Source organism: Miniopterus schreibersii, assembly GCF_964146895.1.
Source record: "Miniopterus schreibersii genome assembly, chromosome: 11".
NCBI lineage: Eukaryota > Metazoa > Chordata > Mammalia > Chiroptera > Miniopteridae > Miniopterus > Miniopterus schreibersii.
In genome coordinates, this window is record NC_138111.1 from 35,951,582 (window position 1) to 35,977,729 (window position 26,148).

The following is a 26,148-nucleotide window of genomic DNA, read 5'->3' on the forward strand; positions in this document are numbered from 1 at the left end:
CCCTGAGGCCTGTGTTCTATATCATTTTCCAGTTTCCCCACAGGACGTGGCCCCAGTCACCCTTGGTGGTAGCTGGCCTGATAGCATATAACCTTTATTGGTGGACTTCTCTTTCTTCTCTTGCTTTCCCTCTCTACCACTGGCACTTGCCTTCATCTTCCAAATAAGCCTCTTACACCTGAATGTTTGTCTCAAGGTTAACTCCTGGGGGGCCAACTAAGGCACATCCCCGTGCTCTGCCATTCCATAGAGACCCAGTTCCCCAAGCCCATCATGCATTCTCTCAGGATATCCATTTGCTTTGTACTTCGCCTCTTCTCTCTTCTTACCAGAAAACTTGTACTCAAAGTTGCCACTTCTATGAAGCTTTTTCTGAGTGTTTCCTACCACACACCATTATCATCTGAATTGATTTTTTCCTGTACTTTACAGTGCTTTGTACATATTTTTAATTTATCCTACACATCAACTGGCATTTCTGCCTACATGTGCCTCTTCCACAGGACTAGTCCATCTTTGAGGTCAGGAATAATTTCCCTTGACCTAGATCACTACTTGCCATGTGATAAAGTGGTCAAAAGATTTTGGTAAATAGATTAGATTGACATGTTTGGAGTTAGGGATGCAAAAAAAAGTCACTTGATAGCTGAAAGCTTCATGGAAATGTATTAATTCAGCCAACATATAATTATTGAGCGCATACCATATGCCAGGCAATAGTTCAGGAATTTTGGATACAATAGTGGACAAAACATAAGTCTCTTCCCTAGTGGAGCTTACATTGTAGTACAGGAGGTAGAGGGTAAGCCATAAATACAATAAACTAGTACATTTTATGTGATTAGTATGGTTAGTAGCTGATAAATGCTGTGGAAGAGAAAGATGAAGAGGGCAAGAAAATAGGGGAGTGTTGGTGAGGGGCAGTGATGGGAACGCTGGGTGCAAGTAGAGTGTAATGGGACCCAGGAGCCACGACAGTAGAACCCGAGAAGAGGGCGTGTGCATTAGGCAGCAGTTGTGCTGGAAGTTAGTTGACAGGGTTAATTACCAACATGCAGTACAGTAATTTTGCTTCCAGGAGACATTTGTGCTTCAGAGTACACCAGTCCTATTCTACCTGGGCTTGTAATAGCCTTAGTTAAAAATGACTGCCTTCCTGGACATGTGGTCCCCAGGCAGATTGCCTGCTGTGAGTCCAGTTTTTAATGCAAAATGTCTTTCCAGCACAGAAGCACTGCCGATTTATTGAAGTTCAGGGACAGGATGGTATCAGTTGACAGAAGCATGTTAGAGAGGGGGGCTCTGTTTCAGGAGGTGAGGTGGAGGGGCGGAGCAGACCAGGGACCGCACACCAGGACAGCGGACATTCTCAGCTGAAGTCACAGCACAGTTACCATCAGTTCACCTCTCAGCAAAACCACCAGGTTTGAAAAAAATATTGCAGGAGCAGTCAGAGTGATTGGGCTCTACTGAATGCACATTTAATGCAGCAAATTTACCCTTCGAACATTCTCATAAAAAAGGGCACAAGTAGGGGATTAAATGAGATATATAATAAATTACAAGAGTATTTTCAGGAGTGAATGACTTAAAAATGAGATCGTCAGAGACTCTAAGGGACATGATGACTCACTCTAATGGGAGGCTCTAAAAATAAAATTCTGAAAATACAAATCACAAAGGGGCTCTGGATGGGGAAGAAAAGGCAAGAGGTGCTAATAGAAGCCAGTGCCGTGTCACAGAGAACTCTCTACGGAGAGTTTATTTAACTGTCTTCCAGGAGGCCTGAGCTTTCAGGATTTCCTGCTGGAATTCCATCACTCCAATGTTTCTGGCTTAGCTGGAATAATAACCACCACGTATTGTGTCTAATATATAAGGCACTGTTCTAAGCTCTTTAATTATTTGTCATCCCTGGGAAAGAGCTGTGGTTATCATCATCTTTATTTTGCAACTGGGGAAGCAGAGACACAGAGAAATTAAGCATAATTCCTAAGGTTATACAGCTAGTAAGTGACAGAATCAGGGTTTGAATCCAGGCAGCCCCCCTCCAGGCTCTGTGATTATTCAGTTTTATGACATTAAACTATCTCTTGGAAGAGATGGATAGAGACTCATTCAGACAGAGATGGGTAGAAACTTATTTAGTAAAATATCCTAGGGTCAACCCAGTCTCCACTCAACTACATAAATAGATAGGGCAGCAGGGGATGTACCACCGGGCTGGAAGGACGTGGAAGCTGGGATGTGGACCGGAGAGGGACAGTTAGAGGCAGGGTGCTGTCGGGGAAGAGCACTGGACTCAGAGCCCGAAGACCTCGCTAATCACGTGCCCTTGAGGAAGCAACTGAGTGCTCTGATCCTCTGATCCCTCCCCTTGAAATCGGGACAAGCACAGTGCACTGCGAAGGAATGGACACAGAGGTGAAGGGCGGTGCCCGACCTAAAGTAGCTGATCAGTGGTGAATGACAGGCTTGAATCTGCGGTGCAGGAAGTGGAGGAGGGAGAGGCTCGCATTGGCCCAGCTGCCACACACGCGGCTGATCATGCAGCTCGTGTAAAGAACAGGCATGCAAAATGGTCACAAGGACAGAAGTGAGTCCTTCATCTCAGTGGGCGCTAAACGGTACCAAGGCCGAGCTTATAGTGAGCTGGCTGGGTTGTCACAGCAGCTGGGACAGGCTTGTTGACTGATCAGCTGCTGAGAGCCAGTGTTGGGAGCCTGTAAATAAATCCCCAGTTCACATCTTCAGCCAGAGAGCCGGGCCTTTCAGGTCCGTGGGCTGGGGGAGCACTCTAGCTGCCCATTAGTTTTTTCTTTGACCTAATGTGCGTCTAACTTGCTTCAGCTCTGCTGGTTAAGGCCAGCCAAGGACTGGCCCTGAGCTAATTCCTCAGTGCGCATCCTTTAAGGACATGAAGTTTGCCATAGTGGCTCTCAACAAATCAAGCATAGGCTTCTCAGATTTTGATGTGCTCACAAATCATCTTGGAGTCTTGCAAAAGTGCATATTCTGATTGTGTCTGATCTAATTGTATTAGTTTTCTGTTTGTTAATTTAAAAAAAATTTGAGATCTAATTGACATATAACATTAGTTTCGGGTATACATGATTTGATGTGTGTATATATTGCAAAATGATCGCCAAAGTAAGTCTAGGTAATATCTGTCACCACACATAGTTACAAAATTTCTTTTTCTTGCAATGAGAACTTTGAAGATCTCCCTTAGCAACTTTCAAATATGTGATATAGTATTACTATAGTCACCATGCTGTGTATTATATCCCATGACTCATTTATTTTATAACTGGAAGTTTGTATCTTTTGACCCCGTTCACTCATTTTACCTATTGGGTATATATACCATATTTATTTATTCACCCATTGATGGGCACTTAGGTTATTTCTATGTCTTGGCTATTTATATTATTATATTATTATATTATTTATTATATTTATTATATTATATTATATTAATTATATTATGATTTATTATAATAATGTTGCAATGAACATGGGGGTGCATATATCTCTTTGAGATAGTGATTTCATTTTCTTCAATTATATAAGTAGAATTGGGATTGCTGGATCATATGGTAGTTCTATTTTTAATTTTTTGAGGAAACTTCCTACTGTTTTCCATAGTGGCTGCCCCAGTTTACAATCTGACTGACAGTGCACAGGGGTTTCCTTTTCTCCACATCTCTCACATCACATGTCTCTTGTCTTTTTGATAATAGGCCCTCTAACAGGGATGAGGTGATATTTTATGTAGTAATGATTTGCATTTCCCTGTTAGTAAGATTGAGTAACTGTTTGTCTGTCTTTGTTTTCTTTGGAAAAATGTCTATTAGGATCTTCTGCCCATTTTTTAATCAGATTGTGTTTTTTTGTTATTGATTTGCAGATGTTTTTTCCCATTAGGTATGTTGCCTCTTACTTTGTTGATGGTTTCCTTTGCTGTGCAGAAGCTTCTTAGTTTGATGTAGTCCACTTGTTTACTTTTGCTTGTATTGCCTTTGCTTTGTGTCAGATTCAAAAAATCATCCCCAAGAACAATGTCAAGAAGCTTATGACCTATATTTTCTTCGAGTTTTATCTTCTTATAAATTTTTAGAAAATTTTTCAATTATGTTTCACATATAATATTATATTAGTTTCAGGTATACAACATAATGATTAGACATTTATATAACTTACGAAGTGATCACCCTGATAAGTCTAGTACCCTCCTGACACCATACATGGTTATTATAATATTGACTATATTTCCCCTGCTGTACTTGACTTCCCCATGATTGTTTTTATAACTGGCAATATGTGCATTTTAATTCCTTTCCCTTTTTTACCCATCTCCCACAACACCCCTCACATCTGGAAACTTTCTATTTGTTCTCATATTTATGAGTTTGTTTCTGTTTTGTTTATTTTGTTATTTGGATTCCACCTGTAAGTGAAATCATATAAATTTTTCTTTCTCTAACTTATTTCACTTAACATGATACACTCTAGATCCATCCATGTTGTTGCAAATGGCAAGATTTCATTTTTTATTATGGCCAACTAATATTCCATTGTATATATACACCACTACTTTATCTATATATTTATCAATGGACATTTTAGTTGCTTCCATCTCTTGGCAATTGTAAATAAGGCTGCAACAAACATAGGGATGCTTATGTCTTTTTAAATTAGTGTTTTGGGTTTCTTTGGATAAATACCCAGAAGTGGAATTGCTGAATCATATGGTAGTTCTATTTTTAATTCTTTTGAGGAACCTCCATGCTGTTTTCCATAGTGGCTGCATCAATTTACAATCCCACCAGCAGTGCATGAGGGTTCCCTTTCCTCCACATCCTTTCCAACACTTGTTGATTGATTTATTGATGGTAGCCACTCTGACAGGTATGAGGTAATGTCTTATTGTGGTTTTAACTTGCATTTCCATGATGATTAGTGATGTTGAGCATCTTTTCACGTGTCTATTTGCCATCTGTATGCCCTTTTCGGAGGAATGTCAATTCAGGTCCTCTTCCCATTTTTTAGTTGGATTTGGTTTGTTGTTGTTGTTTGTTGTTAAGTTGTATGAGTTACTTATGTATTTTTGATATTAACCTAATATGGGATATATCATGGGAGAATATCTTCTTCCAATAAGTAGGTGACTTTTTACTTTTTTGATGGTTTTCTTCAGTGTGCAAAAATTTTTTTAGTTTGACATAGTCCCATTTGCTTATATTTACTTTAGTTTTCCTTGCCTGAGGAGATTATTTCAAATAAATATTACTAAAAACAATGTGAAACAGTTTTTACTGCCTATGTTTTCTCCTAGGAATTTTATGGTTTTGGTCCTTATATTTAAGTTTTTAACCCATTTTGAGTTTATTCTTGTATATGGTTTAAGAAAGTGATCCTGTTTCATTCTTTTGCATGTATCTGTTCAGTTTTCCCAACACCACTTATTGAAGAGAGACTTTACCCCATTGTATATTCTTGCTTCCTTTGCCATAGACTAATTGACCATATAGGTGTGGGTTTATTTCCAGGCTCTGTATTTTGTTCCATTGATCTAAGTGTCTGTTTTTATGTCAGTACCATGCTGTTTTGATTACAATAGGCTTATAGTATAGTTTCATATCAGGTAGCATGATACTTCCAGTTTGTTGTTCTTTCTTAATATTACTTTGGCTATTCATGGCCTTTGGTGGTTTCATATAAATTTTAGGATTATTTTTTCTTGTTCTATGAAAAATGCAGTTGGAATTTTGATAAGGATTACTTTGAATCTGTAGATTGCTTTGGGTAGTCTGTACATTTTTACAATGTTAATTCCATGAACATGGTATCTTTTCATTTACTTGTATTTTCTTCAGTTTCTTTCTTTAATGTTTTATAGTTTTCCCAGTATGGGTCTTTTACCTGCTTGGTTAAATTTATTCCTAGATATTTTTATTCTTTTTGATGCAATTGTAAATGAGATTGTTTTCTGAAGTTCTCTTTCTAATAGTTATTGGTGTATGAAAAAGCAACCAATATCTGAATATTCTGTATCATGCTACTTCACTAAATTCATTTATTAGTTTTAATAGTTTTTATTTTTTTTTGGTAGATTCTTTGGGGTTCTCTCTATATAGTATCATGTCATCTGCAAATAATGAGTTTTACTTTTCCAGTTTGGATGCCTTTTATTTCTTTTTCCTGCCTGATTGCTGTGGCTAGGATTCCAATACTATGTTGATTAAAGGTGGTGACAATGGATATCCTTGTCTTGTTCTTGATCTTAAAGAAAAAGCTTTCAGTTTTTCACCATTGAGTATGATGTTAGCTGTGGGTTTGTCATATATGGCCTTTATTATGTTGAGATATGTTCCCTCTATTCTACTTTGCTGAGAGTTTTTAACATAAATGGGTGCTGGACTTTGTCAAGTGATTTTTCTGTATCTATTGATATGATCATATGTTTCTTATTCTTCATTGTTATGTGTTGTGTCACATCAATTGATTTGTGGATATTAAACCAACCTTGTGTCCTGGGAATAAGTTCCATGTGATCATGGTGTATGATCTTTTTAATGTATTGTTGAATTCAGTTTGCTAACATTTTGTTGAGGACTTTTGCATTTTGTTCCGAGAATGTTGGCCTCTGATTTTCTTTTTTTTTTGTAATGTCTTTGTCTGGTTCTGCTATCAGGGTAATGCTGGCCTCATAAAATGAGCTTGGGAGCCTTCCCTCCTCTTCAATTTTTGGAATAGTTTGAGAAGGATAGGTATTATTATTATTTTTTAATATTTGGTAAAATTAATCTGTGAAGAGTCCAGAACTTTGGTTTTTGGGAGAGTTTTTAAATTACTGATTTGGTTTTGTTAGTAGTTATTGGTCTGTCCAGATTTTCTGTTTCTTCCTGATTCAGTCTTGGAAAATTTTATGTTTCTAGGAATTTATCAATTTCCTCCAGGTTCTCCAATTTGTTGTTATTGTTCAGTACTTCCTGATAATTCTTTGTATTTCTGTGGTATTGGTTGTCAGTTCTCTTTCATCTCTGATTTTATTTACTTGGTCCCTCTCTCTTCTTTTTTTTGATGAGTCTTGCTAAAGGTTTACCAATTTTCATTATCTTTTCAAAGAACCAGCTCTTCGTTTCATTGACCTTTTCTATTTTTAGACTTTATTTCATTTATTTCTGCTCTAATCTTTAATATTTTCTTCCTTCTACTCACTTTGGGCTTTGTTTGTTGCTCTTTCTCTAGTTGCCAATGTAAGGTTATATTGTTTGAGATTTTTCTTGTTTCTTGGGGTAGTCCTGTTTAGCTATAAACATCCCTCTAAGAACTGCTTTGATGGTGTCCCATATATTTTGGGTCATTGTGTTTTTATTTTCATTTGTCTTAAAGTATCCTTTGATTTCTTCCCTCCCTTTTTTTAAAAAAAAAATCTATCTATCATCATCTATCTATCTATCATCTATCTATCTATCATCTATCTATCTATCTATCTATCTATCTATCTATCTATCTATCTATCATCTATCTATCTATCTATCTATCTATCTATCTATCTATCTATCTATCTATCATCTATCTATCTATCTATCATCTATATCATCTATCATCTTTATTGATTTCAGAGAGAGGAAGGGAGAGGGAGAGATAAAAACATCAATGATGACAGAGTCATTGATTGGCTGCCCCCTACACATCCCCCACTGGGGGCCAAATCCACAACCCAGGCATGTGTCCTCACTGGGAATTGAACTGCGATCTCCTGGATCCTAGGTTGATGCTCAACTGCTGAGCCATGTCTGGTCAGGCTGATTTCTTCCTTGATGTAATTGTTAACACATTCATTTTTTGGTAGCAGGTTATTTCCCTTCATCTGTGTGTTTTTCAGCTTTCTTCTTGTAATTGATTTCTAGTTTTATATTATTGTGGTCGGGGAAGATGCCTGATATGATTTCAGTTTTTTAAAATTTATTGAGGCTTGTTTTGTGGTCTATCTGGAAAATGTTCCATGTGCACTTGAAAAGAATGTATATTCTGCTGCTTTGGGGTGAAATATTCTAAAAATATCAATAAAACCCATCTGGTTTAATGTGTCACTTAAGGCCACTGTTTCCTTGTTTTTTTTTTGTATTGGATGATCTATCCATTGATGTAAATGGCATGTTAAAGTCCCCTACTTCGATTGTATTACTCTCAGTTCCTCCCTTTATGTCTCTCAATATTTTTTTCATATATTTAGGTGTGTCTACATTGGGTATGTGATGTCTACAAGCATTATATCTTTTTGTTGGATTGATCCCTTTATCATTATGAAATGCCTTTCTTTGTCTCTTATTACAGCCACTGTTTTAAAGTCTATTTTGTGTGATATAAATACGGCTACCCCAGATTTTTTTTTTTTTCATTTTCATTTGCATGAAATATATTTTCTATCCCTCTATTTTCAGTCTGTTGTTGGCAGCATATGTATGGGTATTGTTTTTTAAAATCCATTTAGCCTCCAGTATCTTTTGATTGGAGCATTTAGTCCATTTACCTTTAAAGTAATTATTGTTTTCTGATTGTTTTTATAGTCTTCTCCTTTCTTATTATCTTGCTCTCTTCTCTTGTATGTTGATGATTTTCTACAGTGTTATGTTTGGATTCTTCTCTATTTTTTGTATATGTCTTATAGATTTTGGTTTGTGGTTACCATGTGCTTCAAATACACCAAGCTATGTTTATAGAAGTCTATTTTAAGTTGATGGTCACTTACATTTGAATACCTTCTAAAATCACTACCAAAAAACACCCCCTCCACATTTTTGGGGGTCATTATTTCTTCTTTTATGTATAGCTTTTAATTTATTGTTGTAATTGCACATGATATTCCTTATTTGCCTTTTATCCTTTGTACTAATTTGATAGTTGGTTGAACCACTGCTTTTACCAAGTGTTTGTTTTTGTCAGTGAGAATTTTTTCTTTGTTGTATTTTCTTATTCATATTTATCTTTCTTTTCTTCTAAAAGAAGTTCCTTTAACATTTGTGGTGATACTGGTTTAGTGGTGATAAACTCTATTAGCTTTTTCTTGCCTGGAAAGCTCTTTATCTCTCCGTCAATTCTAAATGACAGACTTGCTTGGTAGAGTAATCTCGGTTGTAGGTCTTTGCCTTTCATCAGTTTGAACATTTTGTGCCATTCCCTTTTGGCCTGCAAAGTTTCTGTTGAGATATCAGCTGACAGCCTTATGTGAGCTTCCCTGTACACAACAGTAGCTTTTTTATTGCTACTTTTAAGATTTTTTTCTTTAACCTTTGGCGTTTTAATTATGATGTGTCTTGTTGGTCTCTTTGGGTTTGTCTTGTTTGGGACTCTCTGCACTTCCTGGACTTGTATGTCTATTTCTTTCACCAGGTTAGGGAAGTTTTCAGTCATAATTTCTACAAATAGGTTTTAAATTACTTGCTCTCTCTCTTCTCCTTATGGCACTACTATGATGTGCATTATGGTACACTTGGTGTTACTCCAGAGGTCCCATAAACTATTCGTATTTGTTGGATTCTGTTTTTTCTCTTTTTCTGTTAGGGTGTTTTCCACTACCTTGTCTTCCACATTGGTGATTCAGTTGTCTGCTTCATCTCATATACTGCTGTTTCCCTCTAGTGTATTCTTCATTGCAGTTGTTGTATTCTTCATTTCTGACTGGCTCTTTTTATATTTTGTATCTTTTTTATTTTTTCTATCTCTTTGTGTAAGTCTCACTGAGTTTATCTGTTTTTCCCTTCAGTTCATTAAGCATCCTTATAACTACTGTTTTGAACTCTATGTGGGGTGGATTGCTTGTCTACATTTAATTTTGTTTTCTGGTTTTTGTTCTGTTCTTTCATTTGGGACTTTTGTGTGTGTGTCCTCATTTTGGCTAACTCTCTGTGTGTGTTTTTATGTATTAGGTAGATCTGCTACATCTCCCTGTCTTGACAGAATAGCCTTATTTGGAAGGTGCCTTGCAGAGCCTTGTGGGGCAATCTCCCTGGTCACTTGAGTCGGGTACTCCAGGGGTGTCTCCTGTGTGGCTTTGTGTGTGCCTTCCTGTTGTAGTTGGGCCTTAGTCGTTGTTGGCATGTCAGTGGGTGGAGTTGATCCTTAGGCTGGCTGACTGTGAGGGCTAGCTGTGACCATAGTGTATGAGCTGTTATGCAGGGGCTGTCCCCATGAAATGGGGAGTCATTTTGGTGGGGCTGTGGTTCCAGTTGAGCCTTCCCTTTGAGTGTGTCATTTATGGAGGTGGTTGGGTGGTGCTGAGGTGTGGTCTGCAGCTTGCCACTAGGTGTGTTGGGCCTGGAGCCTCCTTGGAGTGGTTCTGGCATAGGCCATGGTAAGCGGCCACCTGTGCCAGGTTTAAGGCCACTTGGTAGGAGCTACAAAATGACCTGTGGTTGATTGCTGCTTCTGCTGGGCTTAGAAGCACTTGGAGAGTCTGATGTGAACTGAGGCCAGCTGCCCCTTGTGCCAGGTTTAGGACTGTTTGGTGGGCACCACTATGTGAGTGAGACTAGTTGTCACTTGTGCCAGGTGTGTGTGCTTAGTTGAAGCCACATTTCAGGCCAAGACTGATTGCCACTTATGCTAGGCTTGGGGCCACCTGAGGGGAGTTACAAATAAAATTGAGAGAGGTTGCTGCTTGTGCTGGGCTTGTAGCAACAGCTACAAGGCAAGCCAATGTTTGTTGTTGTTTGGGGTTTGAAGACCTTTGAAAGATTTGGGGAAAGTCTGCAGTGCAAGCCAAGACACGTTACCTATGTGGAGGTGCTGCTGGAAGAGGCTCTAGCTGGGTGAGTGAGTTGGGTGTCTCAGGAAATCACCAGGGCAGGATGAATGGTGTAAGCCAGAATAATGGAGAGCATAGATTTGGTGTCTGCATGTGCTGGGGTGCTGGGTGAAAGGAGAGGTCACCAAAGGAATAATGGCACTTGCCAGCACTCTGTCTCTGGATAGAGTTGCCCTAGCCCCTGCCCCTACAGCCCTCATTTTGAAGTCAGTGAATATAGTTCCTTCCTGTATGTCCTTGATGTGTTTTGAGCTGCTGCCCCTAATCTGGAGCTTAGAGTAAGTGAGTTTTTAGCTAATGAGTCTATGTGCTGGCCCTTGAGCAGCAGCAAAGGTTTCCCACAGCCCTTTCCTTCTTAGATGCAATCTCTGCTGATTTTCACAACCAGACGTTATAGGGATTCCTTTTCCTGGCATTGGTACCTGAGCTGGGGAGACCATAGTGGGGCAGGGAACCATTGCTTTTCAGGGACTGACTTTTACAGTTGAGATCTCTCTCCCAGTTCTTAATTACTACACTGTGGGTGTGGGTCCTGCTCATTTCATGTCTCAGCCCTTCTTACTAGTCTCAATGTGGCTTAATCTTTATAGCCTTAGTTATAGAAATTCTGTTATGATAGTCTTCATGTGGTTCTCAATGATAGTTGTTCTATAATTCAGTTGTAATTTGGGGTGATTCTGGGAGGAGGTAAACATTGAGTTTACCTACTCTGCTATCTTGACCAGAAGTAGGCAGCTCTGAGTCATCTTCACTGGAACCCTCTGGGCTTTCTGGATTTGGGTGTCTGTTTCTTTTTCCATGGTAGGGAAGTTTTCAGTCATTTCTTCAAATACGTTTTCTGCCCCTTTCTGGCTCTCTCCTCTGGGACCCCAATAATGCGAATGTTGGTCTGCTTGATGATGTCCCACAAGTTCCTTAAGCTATCTGTGTGTGTGTGTGTGTGTGTGTGTGTGTGTGTGTATATTTGCATTCATTCTTCTTTTTGCTGCTGTGATTGGGTGAGTGCCACTGCCCTGTATTTGAGTCCACTGATCTTTTCTTCTGCTTCATCAAGTCTGCTGTTGAACCCCTCTACGGTATTTTTCATTACAGTTATTGTATTTTTTATCTGTGATTTCTATTTGGTACTCTCTGATATTTTCTGTCTATGTTGAACTTCTCATTGTGTTCATCCATCCCCCCAACCCTGAGTTCAGTGAGCGTATTTATGACCATTATTTTGAACTCTTTATTAGGTAAATCACTTATCTTCATTTCATTAATAACTTTTTATGAGGTTTTATCTTGTTCTTTCATTTGGAACATACTTCTATGCTTGTTTTTTTTCACTCTGTGCTGGTTTCTAGCATATAAAGTAGCCACCTCTCCCAGTTTTGAAGGAGTGGCCTTGTGTAGGGGATGAACCTTATTATTAAACCCTGCCCTTGCTCTTGATTATCTCTCAATCCTTTGTGATTATTCAAGCAGTCTGTTTTATTTTTAGTGGATTCCAGTAGTTTAAGGTGTGCCAAGAGCTGTTAGTGCCTCAAAGGGGAAGATTTCAGTCAGCACCTAGATCCAGGCTGAACTGAGGCCAGACTCAAAAGCCTGGCCTGAGATTTAAAAGCTTAGGCAGCAGCTTTTAAAGTATGCAGATACAGGGGTGGGCAAAAGTAGATTTTTAGTTATGAGTATGCAAAACAGAGTTTATTCTTGTATTACATATTTTTCCATATGAACAACTGTAAACCTACTTTTGCCCATGCCTGTATATGTAGTCTTAAGGGACTGCAAGCATAACTCTCATTGACTGCCAGAGCCAGGTGATCTAAAGGTATCATCCCCTGGGTGGTACTCACAAAAATCAGGGCTTCAACATGAGTACAAGTACTTTTCCCAGAGACACCAGCCACTTAGGGAGAGAAAAAAGGGCACAACGATAGTGTCCACCCTCCAAGGTCTCTGGAGAAGATTACAGAGGGCAAGTAAGGACATGTATAATTAGAAGCCTGCCCCTTAGGCAGGAGTTATGAAGATTAGTTTTTTATTGCTGCTCTAATGAGTTACCAAGAATTTTGTGGCTTAACAAAACACCCATTTATTGTCTCACAGTTCCATAGGTCAGAAGTCGGGGTACAGTGTGGCTCAGCTGTTTCTCTGCTCCTGGTTTTACAAGGTTGGAATCAAATTGTTGCAGGCTATGTATTTGCCGGAGGCTCTGGGGATAAATCTTCAAGTTCATTCAGGTTGATGGCAGAATTCAGGACTAAATTCCCTGTTTCTTTGCTACCTGTTGGCTGGGGCAGTGTTCTCAGTTTCTAGAAACTGCATGCATTTCTTGGCTCATGGCCCCCTTTCTGTATCTTCAAAGACAGTAACTGTGGGTTAAACCTTTCTCAGTTCTTGAATCTCTCTGATTCCCTCCTCTGCCTCATGCCATCTCTGCTTTCTTCTACTGCATCTCTCTGACTGACTCTACCTTGGACCCACATGATATTCTTTATTTTAAAATCAGTTGGTAATAACTTTTAATCCCATCTGCAAATCCCTTCACAGCAGTGAATAACCTGTGGATGGGAATCTTAGGGGGCCACTTTAGAACTCTGCTACCACAGTATCCAACTCCCAGCTTCTGTTGCCACTGCATACTTTCAGTGGCAATGTCTTAAAACATTTTTATTGACTTTGTGCCTAACGTTTTTCTGTGTGTTTTAGGGCCAGTGATAGAATCTCCGTGAAATCTCCTGGGGTTTTCTTTTTCCACTGAATAGAAGGGCTAGAAGGGTCACAGGGATGAGCCTGAAGATGGGGAAACTGAGATGTAGCCACATAGAGGGCTCTACTGAAGTTATACAGAATTAAGATCAGAACTTGGTTGTCCCAATGTCTGAGCCAAGGTTATTTCCTATCTGTCATTTACTCAATCATTCACTCAGTATTTTACTTATTGACTTACTTATCTATTGATCACAGAGTTATCAAGTACTTATACTATAAGAGACATTTGCTAGATTCATGAGATATAAGACATTTATAGACTTTGCCGCCATGGAGCAAATTTTGTAGTGAGAATTATATACATCAAACAAATATTCCTACAATTAACTAGATATTTATAATATAATTAATGTAAAAGTAAGGTAGAGGCTTCCATGAGAAATATGAAGAGATCTAACCTTTTCTAGAAGGATCTGGAAATGAAGTGACATTTAAACTGAGGCCCAGATAATAAATACATGTTAGCTGGGTGGAGAAGGTTAGGAATGGGATAGCACTAACGTAGGGCAAATGGCATATGGGAAAGTTCTAAGGCACAAAGCAGAATAGATAAATCAGGGGAAGTCAGTGTGGCTGGAAAATATGAAGGGAGGGAGAGAATGGCATGAGATGGGTTTGAGAGGTGGGATGGGTCAGACTGACCATGGCCTTGATGGCTGTTGAAAGGAATTTCAACTTTATCATAAGTGAACAGAAAAGCCATGGGAGGGTTTTAAACAAAGGAGTCTTGTGTGAGCTTTGAATTTTTAAAGAGAGAACTCTGGCTGTGTGTAGATAGATCAGAAGAAGAAGGTGAGGACATGCGGAGTTTGGACACAAGGGGTGTATATTCATTGATGCTAATTAGGAGGTATTGCAACCCCGGTGAGAAGTAGCTTGACCCAGGACTGTGCGAACTAGGGCAGAGGCAGGAAAGGCAAAAGACCAAATAGATCCAAGACATGTTTTGGAGGCAGAATTGTCTTGACTTGCTGATGGATCAGATGTGGGAGTAGGAGGGAAGATGGTCAAGATCAGTCCTGCTGCCTTGGCCAGGTGGCTCAGTTGGTTGGAGTGTTGTCCTGTGCATCAGAAGGTCATGGGTTCGATTCCTGGTCAGGGCACATGCCTAGGTTGCAGGTTCGATCCCCTGTTAGGGCACATACAGGAGGCAACTGATCGATGTTTCTCTCTCCTCCCTCCCTTCCCTCTCTAAAAATCAGTAATAATAAAAAAGATGACTCCTGCTGTCTGTCGTATTTATGGCTCTTCTTATGACACAAGTCAGTTAAAAATCACATTTCTATACATAGGAAAGAGCCTTACTTTTTATTGGTACTTTAACTTTTATTGCATTGTAACAGTTATGATTCAGGTGGCAAGAAAATCCTGTTTAATATCACCTGGAAAGAATTTGTTTTACCAGATTTGTCAAAGAAGCTCACCGAATTTGTATTATGTGATGTCTTCAGCATTGTAATATTTCTCCTTGCTCTCCTTAACTCCATTCTATTTCTTTCTCATTTTATCTGGGGCTAAAGAATGCAAATGATGGCTTCCCAGACAAAGAAAAATTAGCATGAAAGGAGGCATCACATCTTCACTTCTTAACAGCCATTGTGTCATTTCTCTTAGGTCCATTCTGATTTCCTCTGCTCACATGGCCCATTGGTCACTACCAATTCTCATGATGATATTGATCTTCACTCCTGGGTTGGTTACAAAAAGCAGTATGTGGCCATGGTGTGTAACCCTGAGTGCGCGTTGCTCTGTTCACAAGTGACAACATGCACCCTGGACCAGACATTGTGAACTAAAATACATACGGTCGCTCCTTGGTATGTGCAAAGAATTGGTTCTACGAGCCTCCCGTAGATAGCAGAATTGATTTGCATGTAACCTATGCACATTCTCCCATATACTTTAATAAATTATCTCTAGGTGACTAAAAATACCTAATGCAGGTAAATCCGACGTAAAGTTATACTATATTATTTAGGGAGTGATGACAAGAAAAAAAGTCTCTACCTGTTCAATACAGATACAACCATCATAGCCTAACTACATAGTACATGTCAGCAACAACATAAATTTTTATTTTTAAAAATATGTTCAATCCCTCGTTGGTTACATCTGCTGATGTAGAACCTATGGATTTGGAGGGCCAACTATAATCCTAATGCAAGCTCCATGGTCATGGCCTGAAGGTTGTTTTGACAGACATCTTCCTGGCTCTTGTATTTCTCCTTCTGGAGACTCTGATATCAGATTGTTTGGGTTTAAATTAATCCCAGATCTTCTGTTTACTACTGGGGTGCCTTAGGCATTACCTCATCTGCTTCCTCATTTGTAGAAAGAGGGTAAACTTAGGCTATTGGGAGTATTGAGTGAAATAACCGATATAAAGCATTTAGCAGAGTGCTTAGCACATAGGAAGTACTCCATAATGGGAGTTATTATCATTTTCATTGTTAGGGATGGGAGGTACTAGCAACATCACTTTGTTTCCTTTTGCTTTTCTCTGGTAATGAGTTTAGAGGGTTTTCTTTTAGAAGGAAAAGAAGATTTTGAACAGGCCCTTGTTCCCAGGTCTAGGCCTTGCCAAATTTGTTGCTCTGGCCATGAACATCACTGCGAGGAGAAGCTATGGGCTCCCTCCCTTTTTGTGAGCTGATCTGACAGCTGATCTCTGCTTGGTACCCTGACCTTTCATTCAGTTGGCTCAACGTAGCCATCACTCCCTGGGGACTGAAGCGACTGTGGCCTCTTCAGCGTTCTGTCCAAACGAATGCTTCTTGAATATGTTGGCAGGAGGCCTTGAGTTGACTTGACGGGGTCCTTGAGTAAGTCAGTTAGCTTCTCTGAGAAGAAGGTTGAGGATAGCAAGGAGGTGGAGGCAGAGTGACAGCCCACCCAAGGCCCTTTACAAGCTGACCTCAGTGGTCTTTCCATCGCTTCCCTCCAGCGGCCCACCCTGCCCGCTCCCTGCCGTCTCAGTTCATAAGCCTTTTGATAGTCGTGTTTTTGTACAGGTTTTATCTTTCGAGATTCCTTCTTCAACGTGGCTTCTTTGACTTACAAATTCTCGCTTATCTTTCAAGACTCAGGTCAAATGTCATTTCTGCCTTAGGTCTTTTTATTCATTCATTCCACAAATATTTACTAAGCAAGGCACTATGCTAGACATATAAGATAAGCTGTGAACAGGGCGGACAAAGCCCCAGCTCTCATGGTGCTGATGTAGTGAGAGAGACTGACAACCAACAACTAAATGAATCATAGAGTGTCATGTTGTGTAAAGTGCAATGAAAAGACCAAAAAAAGGTGGGCAGGTATAGAGTGAGTGGTGGAGGGAGCTGCTTTGCAAGGAAGTGGATTTTGAATTAAGACCTGTAGGATGAAAGGAAACCAGCCATGTGAAGAGCAGGGGTCTTGATGCACAAACAAGTTATTTGTGTTTGAAGAACAAAAAGAAAGTTGGCAGGACTAGAACATGACAAGCAAGGGGGAAAGGGGCATGAGAAGAGATCAGAAGATCCCAGTTAAGGAGGTCAGATTTTATTCTGAGGGAATAGGCAAGGGCAAAATCTGATTTTGTATTTGTAATAGCACTCTGCTATCCATGTGGAGAATGGACAAGGGAGGAGAGGGGAAAAGAGGGGAAGAAAAGCAGGGAGCCTAGTTAGGAGGCTCCTGCAGCAGTCCAGGATGGAGAGGATGGTGGTTTGACCCAGAATTACAACTATGAAGTGGGGAGTAGACCACTTAGAGATACATGGTGGAGGTGTGGTTAATGGGACCTTACTAATAGATTGAATTTGAGGGCAAAAAAAGATTAATCTTAGGTTTTGGGCTTGAGCAACTGGGTGAATGAATTGTAATGCCATTTTACTGTGATGGCAGACATTTGTGATAGTAATATTTAGGGGATTGGTAAGTCTGATGCCTCTTTTGGACATGTTAATTTTGAAATGCCTGTTAGATATCTGAAGGGAAATGTCAAGTAGCTATTTGAATCTGTAAGTGGGACTCTTGAGGAAAGAGATCAGGAATATATATAAATATAATCCCCCAAGTCTCAACTTGATTAGTGAATTTCTCCCTGCTCTGCAGAGTTATATTGTGATCTCAACAGAACCTAGGTTCTCCTACCTCATAGGTCCTACGTCATATCAAACAGATTAAAACTCATATTTACTCTACCTTAAATTTAATTGTATGTGACTCCTTTGGAGTGGAGTTGCAATTGACTAGTTTGACATGTTGCATTTTGTAGATATTTAAAATATCTGTTCATTTTAGAGGCAACTCTTTTTTTGTTAATCTTCACCTGAGGGTATTTTTTTCCATTGATTTTTAGAGAGAGTAGAATGGAGGGAGGGTGTGAGAGAGAAACATCGATGTGAGAGAGACATCAATTGGTTGTCTCCCACATGTACCCTGGCAGGGGCCCGGGATTGAACCTGCAACCCAGGTATGTACCTTTGACCAGGAATTGAACCTGTGACTCTTAGGTCTGTGGGGCGATGCTCTAACCATTGAGCAACACCGGCCAGGGTGGAGGCAACTATTTTTGTTTCAAGCTATTTTTGGATGCCCTTGGAAAGCTTTTGGACCTTTAGTACTTAATTGGTAAAGTGAGCTTCCTCCTCTGAACTCACAACAATATTTGTTATGCCCCCTTTAAGGCACTTAAATAGTTTCATATTATAGCCATGTGTTTTTGTGTCTGTCCCCCATTAGACTGTAATCTTGAAGAGGACAAGAACTACCCCAGAGCTTGGTATATGACAGGAACACAATGTTTATTTATGGAAGCATTAATTTGAGCTCATAAGGAGAAAAACCCAAGTCCAGGGATACAGTGTGCTTTCTCTCTGCACTTGGAAAAGACTCTTACCCCTGCCTTATAACATATGTAATATAGACTTTTCTCTGGCATTCTTAAAAAGTAGTGTTGTGCAGAAGGTTGACTCTATGGGCTTGAATCCCAGCAACCTCTTTACTAGCTGTGAATCTTGCATCAGAAAGCCAATTTCTATAGACTTCTGGTTTCTGTGGGGGCAAATTAAATACAGCCATTTTAGTCAGTCAGCCTTAAAACATGGTCGTCTTAAAATAATGTATTCTTTTCTAAAATGCAAAAAGGTCTTATAATTCAGGCCTCAGGGAATGTTTCTGGAAATTTTTAGGAAGTGGGATGCAAAATATCTTTTGTTGCCTGACATGTGGCCCTGCAAAAAGGAAACACGACTCTTAAACAATGACCCTTTCGAGAGAAAACTTTGTAAGAAAACCCTTCAGTAACATGATAGTCATGTCCTAGTTTCTTAGGATTATACACCCCTATGTTCATAGCAGCACAGTTTACAATAGCTAAGATCTGGAAACAGCCCAAGTGCCCATCAGTAGACGAGTGGATAAAAAAGCTGTGTGACATTTACACCATGGAATACTATGCAGCTGTAAAGAAGGATCTCTTACCCTTTGGGACAGCATGAATTGACCTGGAGAAAATTACGCTAAGTGAAATAAGCCAGGCAGAGAAAGACAAATATCACATGATCTCACTTATATATGGAATATAATGAATGAAATAAACTGCTGAACAAAATAGATCCAGAGACACACAAGCATGGAACAGACTGATGAATCTCAGAGGGAAGGCGTGGGTGGGGAGAAATTAAGTGAAGGATTTATATGCACATATGCATAACCCATGGACAGAGACAATAGTGTGGTGAAGGCCTGGGGTGGGGGTGGGGTAAAAAGGGTCAATGGGGGAAAAAGGGGACATCTGTAATACTTTCAACAATAAAGATAAATTAAAAAAAAAAAAAAGATAGTCAAGTCCCTCTCTCGCCCTTGCAGGTAGAGAGTGGGAAAGAACTGCTGGCATTCCCAGGCCCAGACTGGCCCTCTGAGACTTAGTGATGCTGCACAACTGCATCCTTCTTGCTTAAGAATTGACTCTGGGTCAGGTTTTCAACTCACATGATGGAGAAGGGACATGATATATGGATCACAGGCCCATTTCTAGGTGCCAGGGAGCTCTAACGAGCCACGGTGAAATTAAGTCCATCTTGGCTCTGCTCGGCTAAATTTGTCAATGGCTCCAAAGTATTCTGCTGCGAACTTCAGATTTTATGGGTTAGCAACAAAAAATAATATTTGGAAATAGATGTCAACCAGGCAAGAGAAGCAGGTTTATACTTTCTGTCACTGACACTTATTGAATTTGGGGCCAGGTGAGGTCAAGCTACAGTTGGCCTTTGTGCGCCCTGTTTTGTATTAACGGATGAAAGGAGGGAGTGTTGATCTGGCCAGGCCGGTTTCAGGTTGCCCCGTTTCCTTCATGTTCGTCAGGCTGCTGTCTGTCGTTGCCCTTTGTGTGAAGCTGAGTGAGAATGGGAGAACAGTTACGAATGCACGCCCACCTCTGCCTGAGCTGCACGATATTCCTTTTACGTGAGGGGGGTGCGGTGTCACATATTTCCATGTTCAGATGTGCCCAAAGTGCTGATCACTTGACTGAGAAACTTTAATTCAGTAGTTGCTACAACAACCACTTCCCCTTCTCTACTAAGCACTCAGCATAGACTGTTGGGTGGTAAACAGTGAGTCTGAGTGAAATCAGGAGTGTGATGGTAAAAGCCCGGCGCTGGGCTGGAAAGAAGAAAATTCCAATCAACTCACAGAGGACAGTGTGCTCAGCAAGGTCTTCCACGGGTTTGGGGGCTGAAGACAGCGGGAACACTATTTGTCTTCTGCAAAGTGCAAAAACGTAGATTCTTCGTGACTAACCCATCAAATGTTGACTCACTGTCCTTTGTAGCCATGAACTAATTAGATTAAAACCATTAAAACAATTCACTTGCTTCCCTTAACATCTCTTACACTCCTGCCACCCTCCAAGATCCAGTGCTAGTTTCACCTGCTCTAGAAAACTCACCTCGACCGGTCAGTTCAAAGGAATTTCTGCGTCTCTGAACTTAGTGACTTAGTGTCCCATTCATTTCAGATTTAGATTTCACTACTTACTGTTAATTGTTATTGTTAAATTATTTATTTACTTATTTATTTAGAGTCTGGCTATGGAACCTCAATTTATTTCAAGTCCATAGGCCTCGGCTTTCTTATTGGTAAACAGGATAATACATGTACCTCTGCTTTAGAGCTTTCGAGCTAATTAAGAGAGGACATGTTTACATCAGTGCATACACACTCTATCAATGATCGATAAGATTAGTTTCTCATCCCCCTAATGGGACTTCACAACAGCAGAGGCTCACTCTTACACCTTGTATCTCCAGATCTTTAAAACTAATTGGAACTCAATTTGTTTGTTGCTTTTGTTGATCTCATTTCTTTTCCCGGAAGACAGGGCATTGAATCTTCAAGGCTAAGACTGCAACTCAAGCAGCGTTCAAGCACATCTATAATCCTTTGTTGTTTCTTCTTTCTTTTTGCTAACTATTTAGTCCTACCTCATGGTGTGTACTGGGGATTTATTTTAGACATCCATGTATCTTTCAGGGATATAGCTACTGTCGATTTTATATAGGATATCATTAAATTGTACAGGGCCATCTTTTAACAGCTTTCACATTCACCACCAGCTTGTACCCAGCCCCTTGGTCCCCAGCTCATACATCACCGGTGAGAGTGCCGTAGTCCACACCCTTGGAAGTCCAGGGAAAGAGCGGGCCCAGATGGCCCATACATGGACATGGTATCTGCACAATCCAATAGAAACTATACCAAGCTTTTATAGATTTTTTTTGCAGCCTTTCTAAAAATGGAATTTGAAATGCATTGATGACCAAACCTAAACTGTTCCTTTCTTGTATTGCAGTTACTTTTCCCCTTTTTAATTCCCACCTCTACTCGCCCTTTCTTTCCAACTTTATTTAGCTACTTCATTCCCCTCTGCCCTTTCCTTCATATTCAGCTTCTATGTGGAAACAGAGAAGTCTCTCATTACCTTACCCTTTCAGAGATGTTTACACATGGGTATGGACAGATCAAATAAACAGGAACTTAGGTTAATTTAATAGAAAAAATAAAATATGGAATAACATTGATTTTGGCCAGTATCAATTACAACCATTCTACTATATTTTACAAAAAAACAACTGAACATTTTACACATGTACAGTATTTTTCAGTAAAAGTGGATTTGGATTTAACAATGGATCACTAATTAAAAATAAAAGGACAAAAGAGAACAGAAGATAGGACTTTTGTCTCTAGAAGGTTAGAGCATTTGTTAAGTCTCCCAACTTTGTACTATCCATTACATATATCTCATTATGAATATATATATTTATACATAATATATAACATTAACTTAAACTTTGAAAGCATTATGTTCTAGTTAATAATATTCTGTAGATAAACGAGGCAGTAACACACTAGTAGTTTAACCACTATTTCCACAATGTGCGCCTGCATGGTCAGTGGGAAATAGAACACACTTTGGTGGACCCCAATGAATTTGGCTGTCATATTGATGGTTATTTGTCTAAGAACACAGACATCATTTTTATCTTTCCTATCATAGTAACTTTTGTGCCTCAAATATTATTGGATGGTTCAGTTAAATGGATTCCTTTGCAGGCCAATCTGGTTTCCCCATTGATTGACCTTGCTTAGGTTACACTTACATTTGTCCACTTAAAGACTGTGCCACTTAAAGACTGTGCCTTTAAATGTAAGACTCCAGATGCCATATCTAGGATTAACTTGCCTTCTCCAGGTCAGGAGGGCCTGCATTGTTATGAAGGGGAAAATTGCTCAGCAAATCAGTTGATTCCCTAGTTACTTATGAATCATTGTGACTCATTATGTGCAAATTAAGAGGGTCATTAGACTATTATTCACTTTGGGTAGGATGTCTAGGAATGAATATTGTCAAGGTAGGCTTTTTAACTAACTCGTTGCTTAGATGGGGACCTTAGCATCCACTTCCCAGCTCTTTCCTAGGATAATCTATATTGATATCATTCCTCTTCTCATCTGTGAGGCCAGTGACATCTTGGAAGTAAAAATAAAGTCTGTAAGATGGCTGGTCACTCTTGAAGCAAATGAGGTCACCAATGGAGTTTTGATATGGAAAATGAGGAAACTTGGTATCAGTCTATCTTCTCCTAAACAGAAACTCAGAAGTGGTAAAATGATCTATCAGGCTTCCAAATTTCTGACCACTGATTCAAAACAGTTTGCTCATAATTCAGTCTGCTAGATTCCAGGATGTGTTTAGGGAGTCATAGAAAACCAGTGAAGATATTTCCAAGAAAACAGAGGATCTCAATGACATTCAGTATACAGGTGTATCACAGCACAGTTATAGAGGGACAGAGGAGTGGGGAAATAACAGAACGAGGAGGGTACAATCATGCCGCCCATATTCAATTTCTAGTTTTATTTTCTGAAAACGAGAAGATGAAAAAAGTTTTAATAAGCACCATTGAAAAACGTTGCCCGGCCAACTTGGGCACAAGCTTATATATTATTTAAATCCATTCCATTTCTTAAAAATACAGGACCTTTTAGAAACCTTTGACTCCAGGAAGAAATTTCTTGCATCACATCCAAAATGCTTCCCACCACAACAAATGGAATTTCTGGTGGCCCTTAAAAAATGCTATGGGGATACTGGCTAGATAGCACCAAGAGATTGTGCAGGGTCTACAAAGTGAACACTCTGGATTCTGGGGAGCTGGGTCCGTCTCAGCCGTTTTGTGTAACTTTGCATTCTGTCCATCACCAATCTGACTATGCAGTGCAGTCCCACCTGACCAGCCGTGTGTAAAGTCACCCAGTCTACAATGGAAAAGCCAGTAGCAGCAAGTCTATCTGATGAAACCAGTGGAGCAGACTTATCAAGTGAGTACAATGCCAAAACCACATAATGCATGAAGTAAATTTTGTGTGGAAAGGATCAGTGTTCAACTGCAAAAAACTAAGACAAACGACTCTGAACACAACTCTGCGGGATGGTCTAATGCCCTTAGGTCCAGTTTCCTACCATTTCCCCCAGTGATGGACTCAAGCATGAAACATGACTAATGCAAGAGCTTTTTGTTTCATTTTGATCTATGTCTACTCTTGTGACTTTTTGAAAGGTATTTTTAGGCGTCTCAAAGGGAAAACAAGCAAGTAAATGCAAACGGGAAAAAAAATGGACCTTCAAAACCAGGGCAGGAAATCAAATCATCACTTTAACGTCAAATTTTGGCATCAAATGCTTTGGTCATACAATACTGTCTCTGTGGTTCTGGCTGTTTAGTACTAAACACCCAGTTATAAAAAGGTAGGCTTGTTGTAGGTTTATTATTTTTTTTCCATTTAAGTTCTGACAAAACAGTTCACCATCTCCCTGCACAGATTGAGAGAGAAAAAAAGAAAGCAAGAAAGAGAGAGGTGGCTTGCTTTTTTTTTTTTTGCTTTTTTTTTTTTCCTTTTTAATAATAATATGGAGTAATCTATAAGTCTACAAGAACAAAGAAATCTAGGATGGAAGCTCAGCCTTGGAATGTACATGTTTTGCAGCAAAGTTGTTGAAGAACCTTCCGCTGGCACAGATTGTTCTTTTTCACTAGCATACAGAAGCCTCCTTCCGCCCAGGACTCTTCCGTTGCTTTTCCGGGAAGTCAGCGAGAGGGGGGATTGAGGACCAGAGCAGCATGATGTACACACATGAGGAAGGTTTTGATTGGCCAGAGAGGCAGGTTAGGGGGTTGGAAGAGATCATTCAGGAGCAGTCAACAAGGAGGAAATTTGGTCCACCCAAAGTGATTTCAGGCAACAGCATTGTTTTTCAAGGAGAGAGATTGCAGTCCAACGGGAAATGTGATTGGTATCCATTTGTGAAAGGAAAAAAAAAAAAAGATTAGAAAAAGAATAAATTAGAAATCAATAATATAAGCAAGGAATTTTATTTTTAGAATTACCTAGAACAGAGAGGAATAGTCATTTATACTATATTTCACTGACTCTAAGACACTGGATTTAAGATGCACCGCTATTTTAAGTACTACCAAGACAAAAGTGCTTCTTATTAAACGATGAAACAATATTCACTTACCCATTTTATGCTCACTGAGAGTATTTGTTAACCTTATATCACATGCTGTTTTGTTTCTGTGGAATAAACTCTTCCTTTAAATATTGAACAGTTTAATTTTTTAAAGCAATTTTGAGCTGTAATTAAATTCAACATGAGAAGTAGTAACCACGTTTCTCACTTGACTAGACATCTCTGTGACTATATTCACAGACAATGACAACTATGTCACATCAACCTGCCTGGTCAAAAGCAGTTGTAAGCTGCCATGAATTGTAAGATGCATCTGATTTCAGAGATGATAAAATGTAAAAGAGGTATGTCTTAGAATCACTGAAATATGACAGTTGAAAAAGAATAAATAGCACATCCTTAAATGCCATTGCCATGTGATTTGAAACATGAAAAGCCCAGTGAGCCATTAATACTTTTTCTGTTTTTTGCTCCCCACCCCCTATGAATTTAATGGTCTTTATAATTGTAATATGTAATATCTGAGACATACACAGCATATCTAACATGTGAAAGCATAACAATACTCTCACCATCTATGAACCCATCACTCTTCAGAATGAGAGTATTTCTGATTCTCTTGGATCTGCCATGTGCTTATTTTCCTTCATTTCTATACGTAAACTCTCTAAAATCTGTGGTCATCATTCCCTTTTATTTTTTAATTAGAGTTGACATATAATATTATATTACTTTCAGGTGAATAACATAGTGATTAGACATTTATATACTTTATGATCACCCCAGTAAGTCTAGTACCCACCTGACACCATACATAGTTATTACAATATTATTGACTACATTCCCTATGCTATACTTTACAGCCTCGTGACTAGTTTTATAACTGCCAATGTGTATTTCTTAATCCCTTTATCTTTTTCACCCAAACTCTCCCTATTGGCAACCATCAATTTGTTTCCTGAAGCTAGGAATTTGTTTTGTTTGTTCCTTTATTTTGTTTTAGATTCCACATATAAACAAGATCATATGGTATTTGTCTTTCTCTGTCTGCCTTCTTTCACTTAATACCCTCTAGGTCTATCCATGGCACATGACAATATTCCATTTTTTGTTTTGGCTGAGTAATATTCCATTCTGTGTGTGTATCTCACATCTTCTTTATCCATTTGTCTATTGGTAGACACCTAGCTTGCTATTGTAAATAGTGCTGCAGTTAACATAGAGGTGCATGTATCTTTTTGAATTAGTGCTCTGGATTTCTTCAGATAAATACCCAGAGGTGGAATTGCTGCGTCATATAGATCTATTTTTAATTTTTTGAGGAGCCTCCATACTGTTTTCCATAGTGGCTATGCATGAGGGTTCCCTTTTCTCCACATCTTTGCCAACACTTGTTTGTTCACTTATTGATGATAGCACCTCACACCTGTCAGAATGGCTATCTCATTGTGTTTTTTATTTGTATTTCCCTGATGATTAGTGATGTTGAGCATTTTTCATGTCTATTGGCCATCTGGATGTCCTTTTAGGAGAAATGTCTATTCAGGTCCTCTGC

General features: G+C 39.3%; 1 protein-coding gene across 2 annotated transcripts in view; it reads right to left on the minus strand.

Annotated features, from left to right (window-relative positions):
- PCSK5 (proprotein convertase subtilisin/kexin type 5) overlaps window positions 1–26,148 on the minus strand; it is a 383,530-nt gene that overhangs the window by 95,505 nt on the left and 261,877 nt on the right. The window contains exon 21 of one of the 2 annotated variants that reach the window (XM_081151681.1): window positions 23,995–24,194. The exons of the other annotated variant lie outside the window; for it this stretch is intronic. Coding sequence (XP_081007807.1) covers window positions 24,079–24,194 — 116 coding nt within the window. The 3' untranslated portion in view covers window positions 23,995–24,078. Of the gene's footprint in view, window positions 1–23,994; window positions 24,195–26,148 lie in introns of those variants that run through there. 2 annotated transcript variants of the gene reach the window in all.